General features: G+C 36.8%; 1 protein-coding gene across 2 annotated transcripts in view; it reads right to left on the bottom strand.

The window, feature by feature from the left end:
* Positions 1–18,241, bottom strand: part of PEX5L (peroxisomal biogenesis factor 5 like) — a 114,674-nt gene extending 96,433 nt beyond the window's left edge. For both annotated transcript variants that reach the window (XM_022571549.3, XM_089910811.1), the window contains exons 1-2: positions 18,158–18,241; positions 8,343–8,454 (exon numbers count right to left, since the gene is read on the bottom strand). In XM_022571549.3, coding sequence (XP_022427257.2) covers positions 8,343–8,454; positions 18,158–18,226 — 181 coding nt within the window. In that variant the 5' untranslated portion in view covers positions 18,227–18,241. The remainder of the gene's footprint in view (positions 1–8,342; positions 8,455–18,157) is intronic.
* Between the last annotated feature and the right edge of the window lie 309 nt (positions 18,242–18,550).

The following is an 18,550-nucleotide window of genomic DNA, read 5'->3' as shown; positions in this document are numbered from 1 at the left end:
ATTGATTAGCTGTAGTAGTTTTCTGGTAGCATCTTTAGGATTCTCTATGTATAGTACCATGTCATCTACAAACAGTAACAGTTTTACTTCTCCTTTTCTGATTTGGATTCCTTTTATTTCTTTTTCTTATCTGATTGCTGTGGCTAAAACTTCAAAAACTATGTTGAATAATAGCGGCAGAGTGGGCAACCTTGTCTTGTTCCTGATCTTAGCAGAAATGGTTTCCGTTTTTCACCACTGAGAACGATGTTGGCTGTGGGTTTGTCATATATGGCCTTTATTAGGTAAGTTCCCTCTATGCCCACATTCTGGAGGGTTTTATTTCAACTACGTGTTGAATTTTGTCAAAAGCTATTTCTGCATCAATTGAGATGATTATGTGATTTTTCTCCTTCAATTTGTTAATATGGTGTATCACATTGATTGATTTGCATATACTGAAGAATCTTTGCATTCCTGGGATAAACCCCACTTGATCATGGTGTATGATCCTTTTAATGTGCTGTTGGATTCTGTTTGCTAGTATTTTGTTGAGGATTTTTGCATCTATGTTCCTCAGTGTTATTGGCCTGTAGCTTTCTTTCTTTGTGACATCTTTGTCTGGTTTTGGTATCAGGGTGGTGGTGGCCTCGTAGAATGAGTTTGGGAGTGTTCCTCCCTCTGCTATACTTTGGAAGAGTTTGAGAAGGATAGGTGTGAGCTGTTCTCTAAATGTTTGATAGAATTCGCCTGTGAAGTCAACTGGTCCCGGGCTTTTGTTTGTTGGAAGATTTTTAATCACAGTCTCAAATTCAGTGCTTGTGATTGGTCTGTTTATATTTTCTATTTCTTCCTGGTTCAGTCTCGGTAGGTTGTGCTTTTCTACGAATTTGTCCATTTCTTCCAGGTTGTCCATTTTATTGGCATAGAGTTGCTGGTAGTAGTCTCTTAGCATGCTTTGTATTTCTGTGGTGTCTGTTTTAACTTCTCCTTTTTCATTTCTAAGTTTATTGATTTGAGTCCTCTCCCTCTTTTTCTTGATGAGTCTGGCTAATAGTTTATTAATATTGTTTATCTTCTCAAAGAACCAGCTTTTAGTTTTATTGATCTTTGCTATTGTTTCCTTCATTTCTTTTTCATTTCTTTCTGACCTGATCTTTATGATTTCTTTCCTTCTGCTAACGTTGGGTTTTTTTTTGTCTTCTTTCTCTAATTGCTTTAGGTATAAGGTTAGGTTGTTTATTTGAGATGTTTCTTGTTTCTTGAGGTAGGATTGTACTGCTATAAATTTCCCTCTTAGAATGCTTTTGCTGAATCCCATAGGTTTGGTGTCGTCCTATATTCATTGTCATTTGTTTCTAGGTATTTTTTGATTTCTTCAGTGATCTCTTGGTTATTAAGTACTGTATTGTTTAGCCTCCACGTGTTTGTATTTTTTACAGACTTTTTCCTGTAATTGATATCTAGTCTCAGAGTGTTGTGGTTGGAAAAGATACTTGATATGATTTCAATTTTCTTAATTTTACCAAGGCATTATTTGTGACCCATGATATGATCTATCCTAGAGAATGTTCCATGAGCACTTGAGATGAAAGTGTATTCTCGTTTTTGGATGGAATGTCCTATAAATATGAATTAAGTCCATGTTGTTTTACATATCATTTAAAGTTTGTGTTTCCTTATTTATTTTCATTTTGGATGATCTGTCCATTGGTGAAAGTGGGGTGTTAAAGTCTCCTACTATTATTGTGTTACTGTCGATTCCCCCTTTTATGGCTGTTAACATTTGCCTTATGTATTGAGGTGCTCCTATGTTGGGTGCATAAATATTTACAATTGTTATATCTTCTTCATGGATTGGTCCCTTGATCACTATGTAGTGTCCTTCTTTGTCTCTTATAACATTCTTTATTTTAAAGTCTATTTTGTTGGATATGAGAATTGCTACTCCAGGTTTCTTTTGATTTCCATTTGTATGGAATATCTTTTTCCATCCTCTCACTTTTAGTCTGTAATGTGTCCCTAAGTCTGAAGTGGGTCTCTTGTAGACAGCATATATACGGGTTTTTTTTTGTATCCATTCAGCCAGTCTATGTCTTTTGGTTGGAGCATTTAATCCATTTGCATTTAAGGTAATTATCGGTATGTATATTCCTATTACCATTTTCTTAATTGTTTTGGGTTTGTTTTTGTAGGTCTTTTCCTTCTGTTGTGTTTCCTGCCTAGAGAAGTTCCTTTAGCATTTGTTGTAAAGCTGGTTTGGTGGTGCTGAATTCTCTTAGCTTTTGCTTGTCTGTAAAGGTTTTAATTTCTCCGTCGAATCTGAATGAGATCCTTGCTGGGTAGAGTAATTTTGGTTGTAGGTTTTTCCCTTTCTTCATTTTAAATATGTCCTGCCACACCCTTCTGGCTTGCAGGGTTTCTGCTGAGAAATCAGCTGTTAACCTTATGAGGATTCCCTTGTATGTTATTTGTTGCTTTTCCCTTGGTGCTTTTAATATTTTTTCTTTGTATTTTTTTTTTTTTTTTTTTTTTTGCGGTATGCAGGCCTCTCACCATTGTGGCCTCTCCCATTGCGGAGCACAGGCTCTGGATGCACAGGCTCAGCAGCCATGGCTCACAGGCCCAGCCTCTCCGCGGCATGTGGGATCCTCCCAGACCGGGGTATGAACCCGTGTCCCCTGCATCGGCAGGTGGACTCTCAACCACTGCACCACCAGGGAAGCCCCTAATTTTTGATAGTTTGATTAATATGTGTCTTTGTGTGTTTCTCCTTTGATTTATCCTGTATGGGACTCTTTGTGTTTCCTGGACTTGACTGACCATTTCCTTTCTCACTTTAGGGAAGTTTTCAACTATAATCTCTCCAAATATTTTTTCAGTCCCTTTCTTCTTCTCTTATTCTTCTGGGACCCCTATAATTCGAATGTTGGTGTGTTTAGTGTTGTCCCAGCGGTCTCTGAGTCTGTCCTTAATTTTTTTTTTTAAACATCTTTATTGGAGTATAATTGCTTTACAATGGTGTGTTCGTTTCTGCTTTATAACAAAGTGAATCAGTTATGCATATATATATGTCCCCATATCTCTTCCCTCTTGCATCTCCCTCCCTCCCATCCTCCCTATTGTCCTCAATTCTTTTCATTATGTTTTCTTTATTCTGCTCTGTGGTAGTTATTTCCAGTATTTTGTCTTCCAAGTCACTTATCCGTTCTTCTGCCTCACTTATTCTGTTATTAATTCCTTCTAGAGAATTTTTAATTTCACTTATTGTGTTGTTCATCATTGTTTGTTTGCTATTTAGTTCTTCTAGGTCCTTGTTAAACAATTCTTGTATTTTCTCCATTCTATTTCCAAGATTTTCGATCATCTTTACTATCATTACTCTGAATTCTTTTTCAGGTAGAATGCCTATTTCCTCTTCATTTGTTTGGTCTGGTGGGTTTTTACCTTGCTCCTTCATTTGCTGTGTATTTGTCTGTCTTCTTATTTTGCTTAACTTACTGCATTTGGGGTCTCCTTTTTGCAGGCTGCAGGTTTGTAGTTCCCATTGTCTTTGTTGTCTGCCCCCAGTGGGTAAGGTTGTCTCAGTGGGTTGTGTAGGCTTCCTGGTGGAGGGGACTGGTGCCTGTGTTCTGGTGGATGAGGTTGGATCTTGTCTTTCTGGTTGGCAGGACCACATCCAGTGGTGTGTTTTGGGGTGTCTGTGAACTTATTATGATTTTAGGCAGCCTCTCTGCTAATGGGTGGGGTTTTGTTCCTGCCTGGCTAGTTGTTTGGCATGGGGTGTCCAGCACTGCAGGTTGCTGGTCATTGAGTGGAGCTGCGTCTTATTGCTGAGATGGAGATCTCTGGGAGAGCTTTTGCCATTTGATATTACATGGAGCCAGGAGGTCTCTTGTGGACCAATGTCCTGAACTCAGCTCTCCCACCTCAGAGACTCAGGCCTGACACCCGGCTGAAGCACCAAGACCCTGTCAGCCACATGGCTCAGAAGAAAAGGGAGAAGAAAAAGAAAGAAAAAAATAAAATAAAATAACGTTATTAACATTAAAAAATTGTTAAATATAAAAAAGTAATTAAAAAAAGAAAGAAAGAAGAGAGCAACCAAACCAATAAAAAAATCCACCAATGAAAGCAAGCGCTAAAAAGTATACTAAAAAAAACAACAACAAAGAAATAACAGACCGACAGAACCCTAGGACAAATGGTAAAAGCAAAGCTATACAGACAAAATCACACAAAGAAGCATATACATACAACCTCACAAAAAGAGAAAAAGGAAAATATTATATATATTAAAAAAAAAGGGAAGAGAGCAACGAAATCAATAAACAAATTTACCAATGATAATAAGCTCTAAATACTAAACTAAGATAAACATAAAACCAGAAACAAATTAGATGCAGAAAGCAAACCCCAAGTCTACAGTTGTTCCCAAAGTCCACCGCCTCAATTTTGGGATGATTCGTTGTCTATTCAGGTATTCCACAGATGCAGTGTACATCAGGTTGATTGTGGAGATTTAATCCACTGCTCCTGAGGCTGCTGGGAGAGATTTCCCTTTGTCTTCTGTGTTTCCACAGCTCTGGGATTCAGCTTTGGATCTGGCCCCGCCTATGCATGTAGGTCTCCTCAGGGTGTCTGTTCTTCACTCACACAGGATGGGGTTAAGTAGCAGCTGATTAGGGGGCTCTGGCTCATTCAGGCTGGGGGTATGGAGGGGTACAGAATGTGGCACAAGCCTGCGTTGGCAGAGGCTGGTGTGACGTTGCAACAGCCTGAGGCATGCCGTGTGTTCTCCTAGGGAAGTTGTCCCTGGATCACAGGACCCTGGCAGTGGTGGGCTGCACAGGCTCCCGGGAGGGGCGGTGTGGATAGTGACCTGTGCTTGCACATAGGCTTCTTGGCGGCTGTAGCAGCAGCCTTAGCATTTCATGCCCGTCTCTGGTGTCCATGCTGATAGCCGCGGCTCACGCCCATCTCTGGAGCTTGTTTAGGTGGTGCTCTGAATCCCCTCTCCTCACACACCCCGAAACAATGGTCTCTTTCCTCTTGGGCAGTTCCAGACTTTTTCCACAGACTCCCTCCCGGCTGGCTGTGGCGCACTAACCCCCTTCAGGCTGTGTTCACGCAGCCAACCCCAGTCCTCTCCCTGGGATCTGACCTCCAAGGCCCGAGCTTCAGCTCCCAGACCCCGCCTGCCCTGGCAGGTGAGCAGACAAGCCTCTCAGGCTGCTGAGTGCTGGTCGGCACTGATCCTCTGTGCAGGAATCTCTCTGCTTTGCCCTCTGCACCCATGTTGCTGTGCTCTCCTCCATGGCTCCAAAGCTTCCCCCCTGCCCACTCCCCGTCTCTGTCAGTGAAGGGGCTTCCTAATGTGTGGAAACATTTCCTCCTTCACAGTACCCTCCCAGAGGTGTAGGTCCCATCCCTATTCTTTTGTCTCTGTGTTTTCTTTATTCTTTTGCCCTACGCAGGTATGCGGGGAGTTTCTTGCCTTTTGGGAAGTCTGAGATCTTCTGCCAGCGTTCAGTAGGTGTTTTTTAGGAGTTGTTCCATATGTAGATGTATTTTTGATGTATTTGTGGGGAGGAAGGTGATCTCCACGTCTTACTCCTCTGCCGTCTTGAGGGTCCCCCTGAATACATATATATATATATTTATTTATTTATTTTTGGCTGCGTTGGGTCTTCGTTGCTGCGCATGGGCTTTCTCTAGTTGTGGCAAGTGGGGGCTACTCTTCATTGCAGTGTGCAGGCTTCTCATTGCAGTGGCTTCTCTTGTTGTGGAGCACGGGCTCTAGGCACATGGGCTCAGTAGTTGTGGCTCATGGACTCTAGAGCGCAAGCTCAGTAGTTGTGGCACACAGGCTTAGTTGCTCTGCGGCATGTGGGATCTTCCCGGACCAGGGCTTGAACCCATGTCCCCTGCATTGGCAGGTGGATTCTTAACCACTGCGCCACCAGGGAAGCCCCCCTAGACATATATTTTTAAGATTAAAAAGAACAGACTATCAAATGAGAGTCTTCCTTAAAGATAAAAATCTGTGTGACCCAGATGCACTGAATGCTGAGGCCAAGCAATGAAAATCCCATAGTCTCAACATGCCATTTTTCCTGACCTCTTACTTTGGAGGGTGTTATGGATTGAAATGTGTCCCCCCAATACTCATATGTTGAAGTTTTAACCCCCAGTACCTCAGAATGTAACTTTATTTAGAAATAGGGTCAATGGAGATGTAATTAGTTAAGATGAGTCAGATTGGAGTAGGGTGGTAATAAAGAGAGGAAATTTGGACACAGAGACTGACATGCATACTGGGAGACATGCACACATGTCATGTGAAGATTAGAGTTATGCTTCCACAAGTCACAGAGCTACCAGAAACCAGGAGAGAGGCCTGGAACAGATCCTTCCCAAGCACCTTCAGAGGAAGCATGGTCCTGCTGACACCTTGATTTTGGACTTCTAGCTTCTAGAATTGTGAGGCAATAAATCTCTGTTGTCTAATCCACTCATTTTGTGGCATTTTGTCATGGCAGGCCTAGGAAACTAATACAGAAGGCAATACTCTAGGTTCTGGGATTGCAAGAAATTATATATTCTTTTGAATATGTAATTTCCTCCAGTATTTCACAGGTCTCTCTGTTATATGCTAGAAAAATCAAGGTGAAAAGCAGCTTTTGAGTTGGATATTATGTTGCTCTCTCTGGTGAGCCCTTCCTATGTGACTTAGTTCTATCCTTCCTGAGAGTTGTAGAGGGTACTGGAATCAAGATCTGAGAATTATGCTTCGCAGCTTTTTCTTAGAACAGCGGAAATTTCTCAGTGTACCCCATTTTCATGGATTTTCCTGCAATTAGAGACACAAGGCTCCTCTGTATTTTTCTGGGGGTAGCTCAGTTTTGGAGGGGTGAGCTCCAGTTTCATAGGTAAGGAGGATGAAACTGATCTGACAGGATCTGAACTTGTTTCATTTCCTGCCTAAAATGTACCAAGTACAATTTTATTTGCTTGATTACTCAAAGCGGTAGTTGAATTTAGAAAATGACTGCTTTGGTGTGTTAGCACTTACACAGATGGCTTCATTTAATCTTCCCAAGTAACCTATGAGATATAGATCTTACTACTATTAGACAGATGAGGAAATAGACTTACTTATGCAACTTGCTCAAGGACACAGAGTTGCTAAGTGGCAGAGTTGGGGTTGGAATTCACAAAGTTTAACTCCAGAGACTGTAGACTACACTCCCACATAAAGTGCCTCTATCTTGTGTTAGTTACTCTTATTGTTGTAATTTTTAGCATTTCTTAAAAATCACAATTTCCTTCACCTGTGATTTTCTTCACTTACTTAAAAGTATAATAAAACTATTCCAGGAAGCAGCAGGCTGAGGACATGATGGGGAAATGAAATGAACTTTAACAAGACAGTATATAATTATCCTCTCCTTCCCCCATTAAATTCTCTCCTGCAATCTAATGTAACCTTTGTTGTTTGATTCTGGACATCATTCTTTCATTCTTATTTGAACAACATGCCTTTGAGTGTGAATGTTGACTGAATGAAACCAATGCAGAAAGGCTGCCGCTGATCCAGAAGGCGACAAGTAGCTTTTGAGTCAAATCTTCCATTGTGGCCTCAGAGTGGGCTGTACCTAAGTGACTTAGTTTTCGAATTAGTGAGAATTTAAGTGCAGAGGATGCTGGAGAAGGTGTGATTGATACACTGGCATCCTGCATTCACTCATTGGATGACAACTTATTAGTCCCTATACAGATAGCTTACTGTTTGATTATATTTAATTCCAGTTTGATTATATTTAATTCCAGAACAATGTTCAAATAAATTGTTGTAAGAAGGAGCAACTAATCCATTTATATGACAAAAAAATAAAATTGTCTCGATAATATCCCAAGTCTCTAGGACATTTTAATTGTGATTTCAATCCACTTGAAGGGGTTTCCTATATTTTTATTTTACTGGACTTTTGTCACACAAAATATTTCCAGCCAGAACTTGAAAAACCTTACTCTGAAAGAGATGCTTTTGTTTTAAAGAATTCCTATATGATGTGACTTGAGATGCAAAGATGTACGTATGAAAATTGGCATTGAAAAATGATTCATTGCTAATAGTGGTACTCTAATGTTTTCAAAATTGGTTGGATAATATCCATTGGAGTTTCTTATATTATAAAGAAAAGCAATCTATTGGTTTATAGTGAACAGTATATATTCTAAAATTTCATTTGTTTGCAAACATTATTCTCCACTTAAAATGCATTGTGGAAAGAAAATGTGCATTTTTCTATCATGAAAATTAACTCCACTTGAGGATAAGTTAAAAGTGAAAGAATTACCGGCTGTGTTGGACGTTACTGGCCTTGCTATTGCCTCCGATTTGGTTTCACAGAGAAAATCATCGATGGAGGGACTCAGGAGGGGTCTGCTCTCTTGCTGTTCATTCACCAGCTGGGAACAAATGAACACAGGTGTCAAAGGACTTTGTCCAATTGCAGAATCAGATGAATTAAAATGCAGCCTTGCAACAAAATGAGAATAGCAAGCCTACCAAAAAATAAACCAATCAGTAAGTAATAGGGTAGAGGCAAGAAAGAAAACAAAATCAGGGGATGGGGAATGAGCCTTTCAGCACTGTCATATTTTTGATGCAGCCAACTTCAGTTTTCAAACCTCAAGCTTTTTTTCTCCTCCTAGAACGGTTTTGGAATTATTCTCTAATTTCAGTATGTAGAATATGACACCTATTGAATCACAGTTCCTAAGGGCCAATCTCACTCTTCATCTGGACAAAAAGCTCTCACTGAGACCTGGAACCATGGCTTCAGACCCTGAGGTGACACATTCCGTTTAGGACTGGTCAGTCATTGTTATGTAGTAACAGCATGCACACACACAGAGATCCGTGTGCATGGATAAATGCTCTTTTTCTCTCTCTCTTAAAAAGCTCAAGTCACCTAAAGGCACACGCCCTTCCTTACATTTCCTTGGAATGCTTTTGTAGTGCATAACAAGTATTTTGAGAGAGTAGGAAGTATTGTTAACTGTACAGGTATCCAGTATATATGCTTGTGAAAATCTGTATGTAAAAGAGATTTCTGTCAATTCAATTATATTTCCCCATTGGCTTGTTCTCTAATTTCAGAAATCATTCAGTTTGATTTTTATTAGTTCTCATTATCAGTGGCAGCCAACTATTTACTTTCAGTTATTCTGCACCTCTTTGAATCCAAACATCCTTAAGTTCTGTTTCTAAGGGTAAGGGGAAAATTACACTTAAGATAACACAAGTGGTTAGTCCCTAAAAGAACTGTCTTAGTTTTTGGCGAGTTTTTATATTGGCCTTTCTTAAAATGGGCATAGTCATCTAGTTTTCTACTTGCTATAGGAAAAAGATGTGCCAAAAAATCTCTAGATTTTAAAATACTTATTTGCAAGGCTGTATTTTAAGAGACACATAAAATAACAAATGAAGTGTTTTGAAGTATTACCAAATCAAAATATTTTCTATGACTCACTTTCACTGCATTATTTCTCTGGCAATGTTAGTGGTATTATAGCTTAGAGCTTATGGACCCTGACAAGAGACCTAAATAATGGTAAATACGGGAAGAAAAAATGCAATTCTATTATCGGTGAAGGAGGAATATGGAAGCATTAGTGATTATTCGGGGACTGAAAACCAAGAGGCACCTTTGGTACTTTTACACATTCATGCTATTATCTTAACATGGATAAATCTCAGATCTTCACTGAAGTCTAAGATTTTGAGATAGAGTTGGCAATTTAATTTCACTCATTAATTTGTACATGTTATCGAGGGTTCTAAGCATTAAGAATGCTCATTTTCTTTTAATGTTCAAGTTATAGAGATAGAAAAATTTTCAATTATAAGTTTTAGTGTTACTATGTATAAAGACTCACAGATTTCTCTAAATTATCTGAGGTCTGTTTTGGTTGTAACCTTTTTTTTTGGGATGCTCCTTTAATCCATGAACAAAACTCTTGAGTTTATTTGCATTTTGTTTTCTGAATTTGAACATTCTTGGGTATCACTCATCCTATTTATATTGAAATATTTTTTAATGTTGAGGGATTATGAGCTTCTCATGTTTTGGGGATAAAATATATTAGAAGGTTTGTAAATGCCATGGTTTATGCCAGCTCTTCTGAAAATGTGATTAGTTTTCTGGGATCTGTTTTTCATTTATAGGTAGCTCATGTAAAAACTGTGTTTATGCAATTTCTTAAAGACTCATACATTAATGTGTATTTCTTGGGAGAACTTGCCCTTTTAGCCATATATGCTTAGCATATTGAACCCATCTAGTATGATATCACCATGGTGATGTGGTCTTGATGTAGCAACAATGTCTACCTCCAGGCTGTGTCATTCTCACAGCTGTCAAGGGAGAGATGGATTCTGCTGTGCTATAAACATCATGGAAGATGAAGGTCACCATCAAATATGGCACCACACTATACTCATAGAATTTATTGTAACAGGCTTACATTTATTAAGTTGTGCATTCTGACTACTAGGTCTTATTGACCTAGGCTAAAGTGAAAAAGGTGCAAAAACTCAATACAACCAATACAACTTCAACTTTAAAATACGTATGACATATGTGTAATGTCGTAACTCTTTTTGTTAGCCATTATTTCTCTGAAGAAGTATGATGTTATTGATAGATAACTAAGAAAATTTATTCTCTTAGTCCTGATCTTGAGAAATATCCATTATTATGTAAAAGGTACCTATGATTTATATTCCACAAAAGCCCCCTTATACTTTTTCTTTACTTTGTATACAATTAAATTCCTTTGTAAATAAAAGGACTAATAATTTATTTCCAAGTCATAGCTCTGTGAGTAGGTGTGTAGAATAGACCTAGATTACCTATGGTTTTAGAAGACCAGGGTATTAGATTTCTGTAGATATTTTTAATTGCAAACACTGAAAAATTAGTCTAAATTTGATAAAAGAATTCTAGAAAGTAAGACCTTTCCACATAAATATCTAAATGGACAAACAAAGGACAGCCACAATTAATTGAAAGGCCTATCCTTTTAGGCAAGTCTGCTTTATCAGAGGTAATAGGATTTTTTTTTTTTTTGAGTCTCTCTCCTCATTCAAACCAAAGACTTATTTTCTAGGGAGAGCACTTCTAGCACTCAGATTTTCTCAGCATAGGAAGAAAAGAATACCAAAGAGGAGGTTATTCAGAGAGACCCTAGAAAGCCCAAGACTAAGTTGTGGCTTCTCCTCAAGGTCTTTTCCACACCTACTGTCTTATTTGTGACCACACTTCACCCCTGGACTGGAGTTGTTCCCATAACATGTCTGTCCCGTTCCCATGACTGAGCTGTTCCTGTGACTTTCTTCCATAGATACAAATCAAAGAGGAAACTTCACATTACTTTCTGAGTCTGTGTTTTTCAAGCTAGAGCACCATTTAGCTGTTGGGAAATGCTGAGATTGGAGTGGGGATAGTGGCAGGGCTCAAGGGTGAAGAGGATGAAAGGCCAGATTTCAGATAGCATGGAAAGGTAATTTGGGAACTGAAGGTTTTTGGGTTTTGATTGAGATATGGAAGATGAAATAGGAGATATCATGAAAAAAATCTTTTGTTATTAACTCTGAGGTAAGAGGCTATGTCTTACTCATATTTATATCCTTCACAACTTCTAATAGAATGTTTTCATATAAGAGGGGCTCAATAAATGGCTACCAACTGGGACAGTGACTTTGCAGAAACTGGAGATATAAAAATATCTATCTCAAACAGTCCAATTTTGAACTGTATCTTCAGTCAGATGAATTTAAGAATCATTATTTTAGCCCTACTAAGTCCCATTTTATTTTTACTTGTATAGATAAGAATGGCTTTTCACATGCCTCCCTCCTGATTTTCAAACAAATTTATGGTTTTCCTATGGTGACTTGAGAATAAGCAAACCTTTTAGGTCATAAAGTAATATTGCAAACTGAACTGAATCCCCCAAATAGTTCCCCTAAGCTTTACTCCCAAATTGTATGCCATTTATTCTGTCTTTATTCATTGGTAGGATAGAGCTTATTCACTTCCTTTTAGAATTACTTCCTTCAGTTTGAAAATACTTTATGAACTTACCTCATTTCATCCTTCTGGCACAGAGTACATTGATGTTATAAAAATAATAAAAGGTGAGTCAAAAGGTTTCCAATTTTTTTTTTGAATAACTGAGTGGGAGTGATTGCAATTTTGGTCCAATCAGATGATCTTAACTAAGTTAAAATGACCCACTTCATTAGTTGCTAGGGCCTTTATTTCAACTTTACATTTAAAATTTTCCTTTATTATCCTTCTTTGTCCTCTTCTCAATATTTAGATTAGTTCAAAGGCCTTTCTAATGGTGACAGATTCTTATTTCTCTTTCAGGACCCCGCTCTATTGACACATTGTCTGGGAACCTTCTTCAGCTCTAGGTGGCAAGTGCCTTCTTACAACATCTCTGCGTTCCCATGCTTTACCCAATTTTATAACCTTAGTTTCACCTGTTTCCTCCCACTAGACTGTGATCTCTTTGAAGGTAGAGACCTTATCCAATTAATTTTTGTATCTCATAGTGGCAGTTTAATAAATGTTGACTGATTTTATACAGTCCAATTGAATGGTGAATTGTATAAAAGAATGATTGCATGGGCATCCTCAATTTCATATGGGGTTTGATCAACTCATAGAGAGGCCAGTGGTCCTCAGAAATGTTTACTAAATTCCTGGCAAATTTTAAACCGCAAATCTAAGTCCATTTTCCCCCACTGTCACATCATTGAAATGCTTGGAAACCTAGAGGTATCTAAAGGAACATTTCCAAATGCAAGGCTTCTACCAAGAAGTCAAAAATGCCAAGAATGAATGCCTAACGAGAAAAATGGAAATAAAGGCATGGAACTGCCTCATTCCATCTTTGGAAGCAGGACACGGACCAATGCAAGTGGGAAGCCAGTGGTACTTCAAGAAATAACACCACTACCTCACTCAGAGATTTTAAATCAGAGATTCAAATTTGGAGATTCTGAGAGAAAGCCCTTACACAGTCAATGGACATGGAAATGAAAGGAAGCAGCAGAAGTAAGAAGACAGGTGAGAACTCGCATGTAGGAGCTTCTTGTCACTCAGAATTCAAGACTATTGATCCTTTACACCTTCCTTGTAATCATAGGTTGTAAATGAAATATTCAGTCAAATGCCTTCAATTTACTTATGACTTAGTCAGACCGGTCAGTTGATGTGGCTAGTAGTAGCCACCACAGGACAAAATTGCTTCTTATTTTATATCAATACTGTGTTTAGTGTTGAGCAGAGTGCAGACAATATCATCCACCTTTAATGAATTATTGTCTGTTTTAAAACTTTGTCTAAAAATACATTTGCCTTAGTTCAACTTGAATTTACTTAATTTAAATGTTAAAAAATTAAATTATATGATCTAAGCTGAATATTTAACCAAGATGAAAGGAGAGTATTTTGTTTTTAAATACTGCCTGCTACTTAAGCTCCAGTGCATTAAAGATAGCTTTTTTTGTAACTTAAGTCTAAGTTTTTTTATCTTTAAACAATATATTGCTTAGGTGTTTCATTAAAAAATATAGAGCTAAAGTTTGTGATAGCTCATATCACTAAGAATTAACTCCAAACCAAAATACATTTTAGGTGAGAAAACAAGGTCTGTATAGGATAATAACTCATTATTCTATAATTTTACACTTCAGATTGATGATCTCAATCTATTGTTTTAGTTTAAAGTAAAATATTCTGTTTTTATCTTGAAACATTTTAGTACTTAAAGAATAATTTTAAAAGTTAAAACACTGAAGCGAATAAGCTAAAAAACAGTTGACAAATATCTCGTATTTGTAATGTTGATTAAAAAGTTTGTAAAAATATACCAGTCTTTTTATCTCATCTAAATAATAGAAAAATTAAGATTGTTTTTATATAAATAAAAACACAAATATGCTTTCAATAGACATATCTTTATGCATTTTGAAAATTCCTTTATTATTTGCACTCTCTTGATTAAAAGTACAATATATGTCATTGGTTAAGTAGGTTTTCATTCATAATTTTATAATTAAACTGTTTATGGCTTTATTAGTCCTATCCAAGTTTAGAAACGTGTGCAAAGCCCATCAAAATAGTCACCATATTAAAACTAAGTTGACTGACTCAATCCATTGAAAAGAGGAAACAACTGAAACATTACTATGCACCCCTTAGTATTCAGCCTTTGAAGGCTTTGTCATGGTAATTCTGCCACCCGACTGAATTAATTTCTTATGAGCTAATAGTACTAATGGCACTGCCCCATCCCCCAGTTCTTTATATGGGTCTCCGTGGATCTTCCTGTAAAGGATAACCATGTGATAATTTTCAACTCTTTGACTTCATCTAAATGTCAACCAACTGACAACAAATATTTTCCTGACAGGATAGTTAGACATAAAAATGTGAATCTATTCATGGGGAAATGAACAAATATTATTGTTTACAGCTTGGATAGTACTAACATCAAGGCAGGAAGGAGAATATAATTAAAGCAATTGTTTCAAGTTAGTAACAGAAAACCCAAACAAGACTGTATTTAGCAGCCTTGTGAATGTTTTTCCAATCAAGGACATTACTTTTTTATCTTTATCAGACACAATATTAAATCAGTATCAAACTATAAGGGGTGGGGACAGATAGAGAAACAAAGCCTGAGTTAAAAAAAAATTCCCTTGACAAGAAGAGGTCTGGAACACATAGCTTTAAGACACTGTGCTCTACAGCAAAAAATGACTGGGCTATTCCTTACTTACAAAAGTACCAGGGGAGGTGGTTAAAATGAAAATTTCTGAAGGTTCCTTATGAGAGAAAAATATTCCATAAAGCCATTTCATTCTCATAAAGAAGAATAAAAATTTTTCTATGATATGCTCAATCTTCTGGCACATAGTTTTCCCTTCTAGCCTCAAGCTGGATTTATTTATACCATTACAGTCTAGAGTAGTACTGTTCAATGGAAATATAATGAGAGCCTGGTCATTTTAAATTTTCTAGTAGCCACTTTAAAAATAGTGAAAAGAAACAGGTGAAAATAATTTTAATAACACATTTTATTTAGCCCAATATATCCAAAATATTATCATTTCAACATGTAATCAATATAAAAATTATTAATGTGATAGTTTACATTATTTTTCTTTGGACTAAATCTTCAAAACTTGGTGTGTATTTTATACTTACAGCATATCTCAATTCGGGGTATCCACAAAGCACTCAATAGCCACGTGTGGCTAGCGGCTACTGTAGTGAACAGCACAGGTCTAGAAAAACTCTTATTTCCTCCAAGACTTGATGGTTCACATATTTTTTCCCTTCAAAACTCTCATCAATGCACATTTGTTTCCATACTGTTTGACTTAAAGTTTGACTTAAAGTGTTAGTCTAGGACAGCATGAACTTGAACTACTATGAAGAGCTTGACACATTGTTTAGCAAAGAATTAATAATTAAATGAAACAAAAAGAGCAATTCTCAGGGGTCCGACAATTTTTGAGTTCAGGTCACCTGGCCAACTCTTCTGTTTTGTTCAATTTGTTCAAGGTACTATAAATGACTTGACTGGAGTATGCTTGGCTAAATCTCTCTAAAAATGATCCTAATAATCACATAATACAAAAATGCTTCAATATAAACTATTCTACACTTAGCAATCTGTGGAATGAACAGTTACTAAACAAATCAGGGACTCAGTGTTTCAAGGACTTATTCCGTATTTTATCAATTATGATTGTCCTGAAGACATTATTGAGAGAGCGGCAATTAGCTTCAGACATTTCTGGAATCTGTGAATGAGCAGCTGGCATCGACACACCAGTGATGAAGATGAGTCAATGTGTCCTGCAGTATGTAGCACTATGTCACAGGGGCTTTACAGGAGACATGGGACAGACATGTTTCAAGACACTAATACATTCACACAAGATAACGAGTAAGAATGTGGTATGGTACACAGATTGGATGCTGTGGTTGCCATGAGAAGTACTCACTTTTTCAGCTCATTCTGCTGCTTTTTGGCTTGTGCATGCCACTGGTGCATAGCAGGGAAGAAGCCACTTGTGTGTAGTGGAAAAAGTATATCAACTAATAAAACCACATTTGACTGAGAAATAATTGTATCACAGCTGTCACAGGATTAATTCCATAAGATTATCAATACAATAGGTGCATTGCATTTTATGAATCAGAACTCTCCATTTGCTGATTCATAAACTAGTCACTATGCAACAAGAATATGATGCATCAAAGAAAGCATTGTATCATCTTCATGCAGTAAAATTGTAACTATTACCTCAAAGACAGTTAATGCAACATTAGACAGGGATTAAAGAAGGAACTTGGTACACACAAATGTTCTGAATATGAGAAAATGGTAATAATTACAGTTTCTTTTCTAATTAGAAAAATCAAAATTCTTATTTTGCATTAAATTTAAATTAAAGTTTAGGTTATAGTGGTAATTTTGGACATTTGAAAAGAATTACTGGAAAGCACATAGCAATGCATGGTTTTGAAGAAAAAGAATTTTGGGCACTAGAGCCTGTCCTAAATCGTGATGTCCTGAAATGATATGCTGCAGCACAACTATGCCAATTGCAAATTTGGATAGGTCTTATCTACTGATGAATATGGCTCTACCACTAGCCGAGAACTCCAAGTGGTTCTCACCTCCCATAACATTCTCCTGAGGAACTGTGGACTGTATATTTTGGATATTGATTCTACAAAGGCAGGAGATCAATGTAAAACTGTGTATGTTTTACTATGTAAACTAAGTAAAGAATGGAGCCCTTGGTAAATATTAAGCAAATTTCTTTCCAACTATTACTATGTGTCATTGGGAAGAAACATCTCCTCTTTTGGATTAAAACAAAAACAAAAACCTCACAACGTCAGATTATCCCAAAGTCCTGGGAATCTTTATAACTTTTTTATTATTCAATTTTGATGTTATATGTTATTATAATTTTCATTACTTACAACATAGTGTTTAGAATGGAATGAAACCACACATGTTGGCAGCAGCTGGGGATGTGATCTGATGATATTCTAAAAATAAGTTGCCATAATTTAGCTTTTGATATAAATGCCTTTCATGAGGAATTTAAATGGACATTTTTCTAAATCTAGACATGTTCATATAATTGGAACTGAATCACTGTATTTACTATTGCATTATGGAGAAAAAAAAGAAATGTTTAAGATAACAATCTAATCTAAATTATAAGATAAATGCAAGTAAGTAATTTTGCATTTAAGAATTTAAAACTGATAGTTCCACAGAGTGGTGATGAGTATATTATACATACATATGTATGTGGATTTTACAGGGTGTTTCAAAAGTCCCTGAGGACATACAGGATTCATTCTCAGTGTGTCTTTGCATACAAATGCAAATCTTTTTCTATACTTATTATAATAAATACTGAAAATGCCCCTCATGTGTTTTTAATAGAGACGATATTTTTGTTGTCAAGGTCACTAAGTAGAAGAGGGGCCACCAATGCCATTTTCTGCATGGAGACTCAGGGACTTCTGGCTCATTCCTGTAAATTAGTTATCCACATAAATATGTATAGACATACGTAGTATGCATAGTCACAACATAAATATATTTAACATTTAAGAAATTTTAGATATTCTACTGGTAAACTGACATATGTATGCAATATAAGTTGTATTTATTCATAGGAATTTGATTTTTTTTTTTTTTGGTTGTTGTTCAAATGTACCGTTAGCTTAATTGTTATTTCTTTCCCAAAGTTGTTAACAAGACTCCTTTATAAAGAAGCGACATGTTTTACTTGCACATATATTTTCTTTTTTTTAACTAAAGTTTAGTAATGAAAATTAATATCCACGAATAAGTAACTAAATGATGGAATTTTCCTTTTTTTTTTTAGCAATTTTGGTTTTCATTTTATATTGTATAATTGTTTCATTGAAACTGTGTTTTTAAAAAAATTGGATCGAGTTAATGGTTTTTTTTTTTCTAGTTAAGAATCACAATATCTGATATATTAACATATGTCAGCTTCCTACAGGAACCCTAAGGGTCTGCCCACCTGTGATGTCATAGTAAGGAGGGGCTTTTCTTCAGCAGACTCCTCCCTCGGTATCTCCTTCATCACCATGGCAACAGCCTTATCTGCCGCCCTAGAGCCTTTTCCCTATAACAGTGAAATCAACAATGACTTGTGTCAGGAGAAATCTTTAACTTATTGTTTATCACAAGATATTCTAATGTTTAAAGAGCAATCCAACATAAATGAAGAGGTAGTCTGCTGCAAGTGAATCTTGAGGCTTTTGGCTGAGGAGAAAACACACAAAATCTGAAAAAAGATTATTTGTGAACTTTTTAGTTAGCTACTTTTTCACCTTTACAGCTGACATATTACATTTAATTTTAACATAGTATTTTATATGTATAATATATTTTAAGGCAATTTACATGACAT

The sequence above is a fragment of the Delphinapterus leucas genome, chromosome 4 (assembly GCF_059928025.1).
Source record: "Delphinapterus leucas isolate spDelLeu-1000000601 "Yukka" chromosome 4, BTC_Dleu_Yukka2, whole genome shotgun sequence".
Taxonomy (NCBI): domain Eukaryota; kingdom Metazoa; phylum Chordata; class Mammalia; order Artiodactyla; family Monodontidae; genus Delphinapterus; species Delphinapterus leucas.
This window is presented reverse-complemented; position numbering and strand designations above follow the sequence as displayed.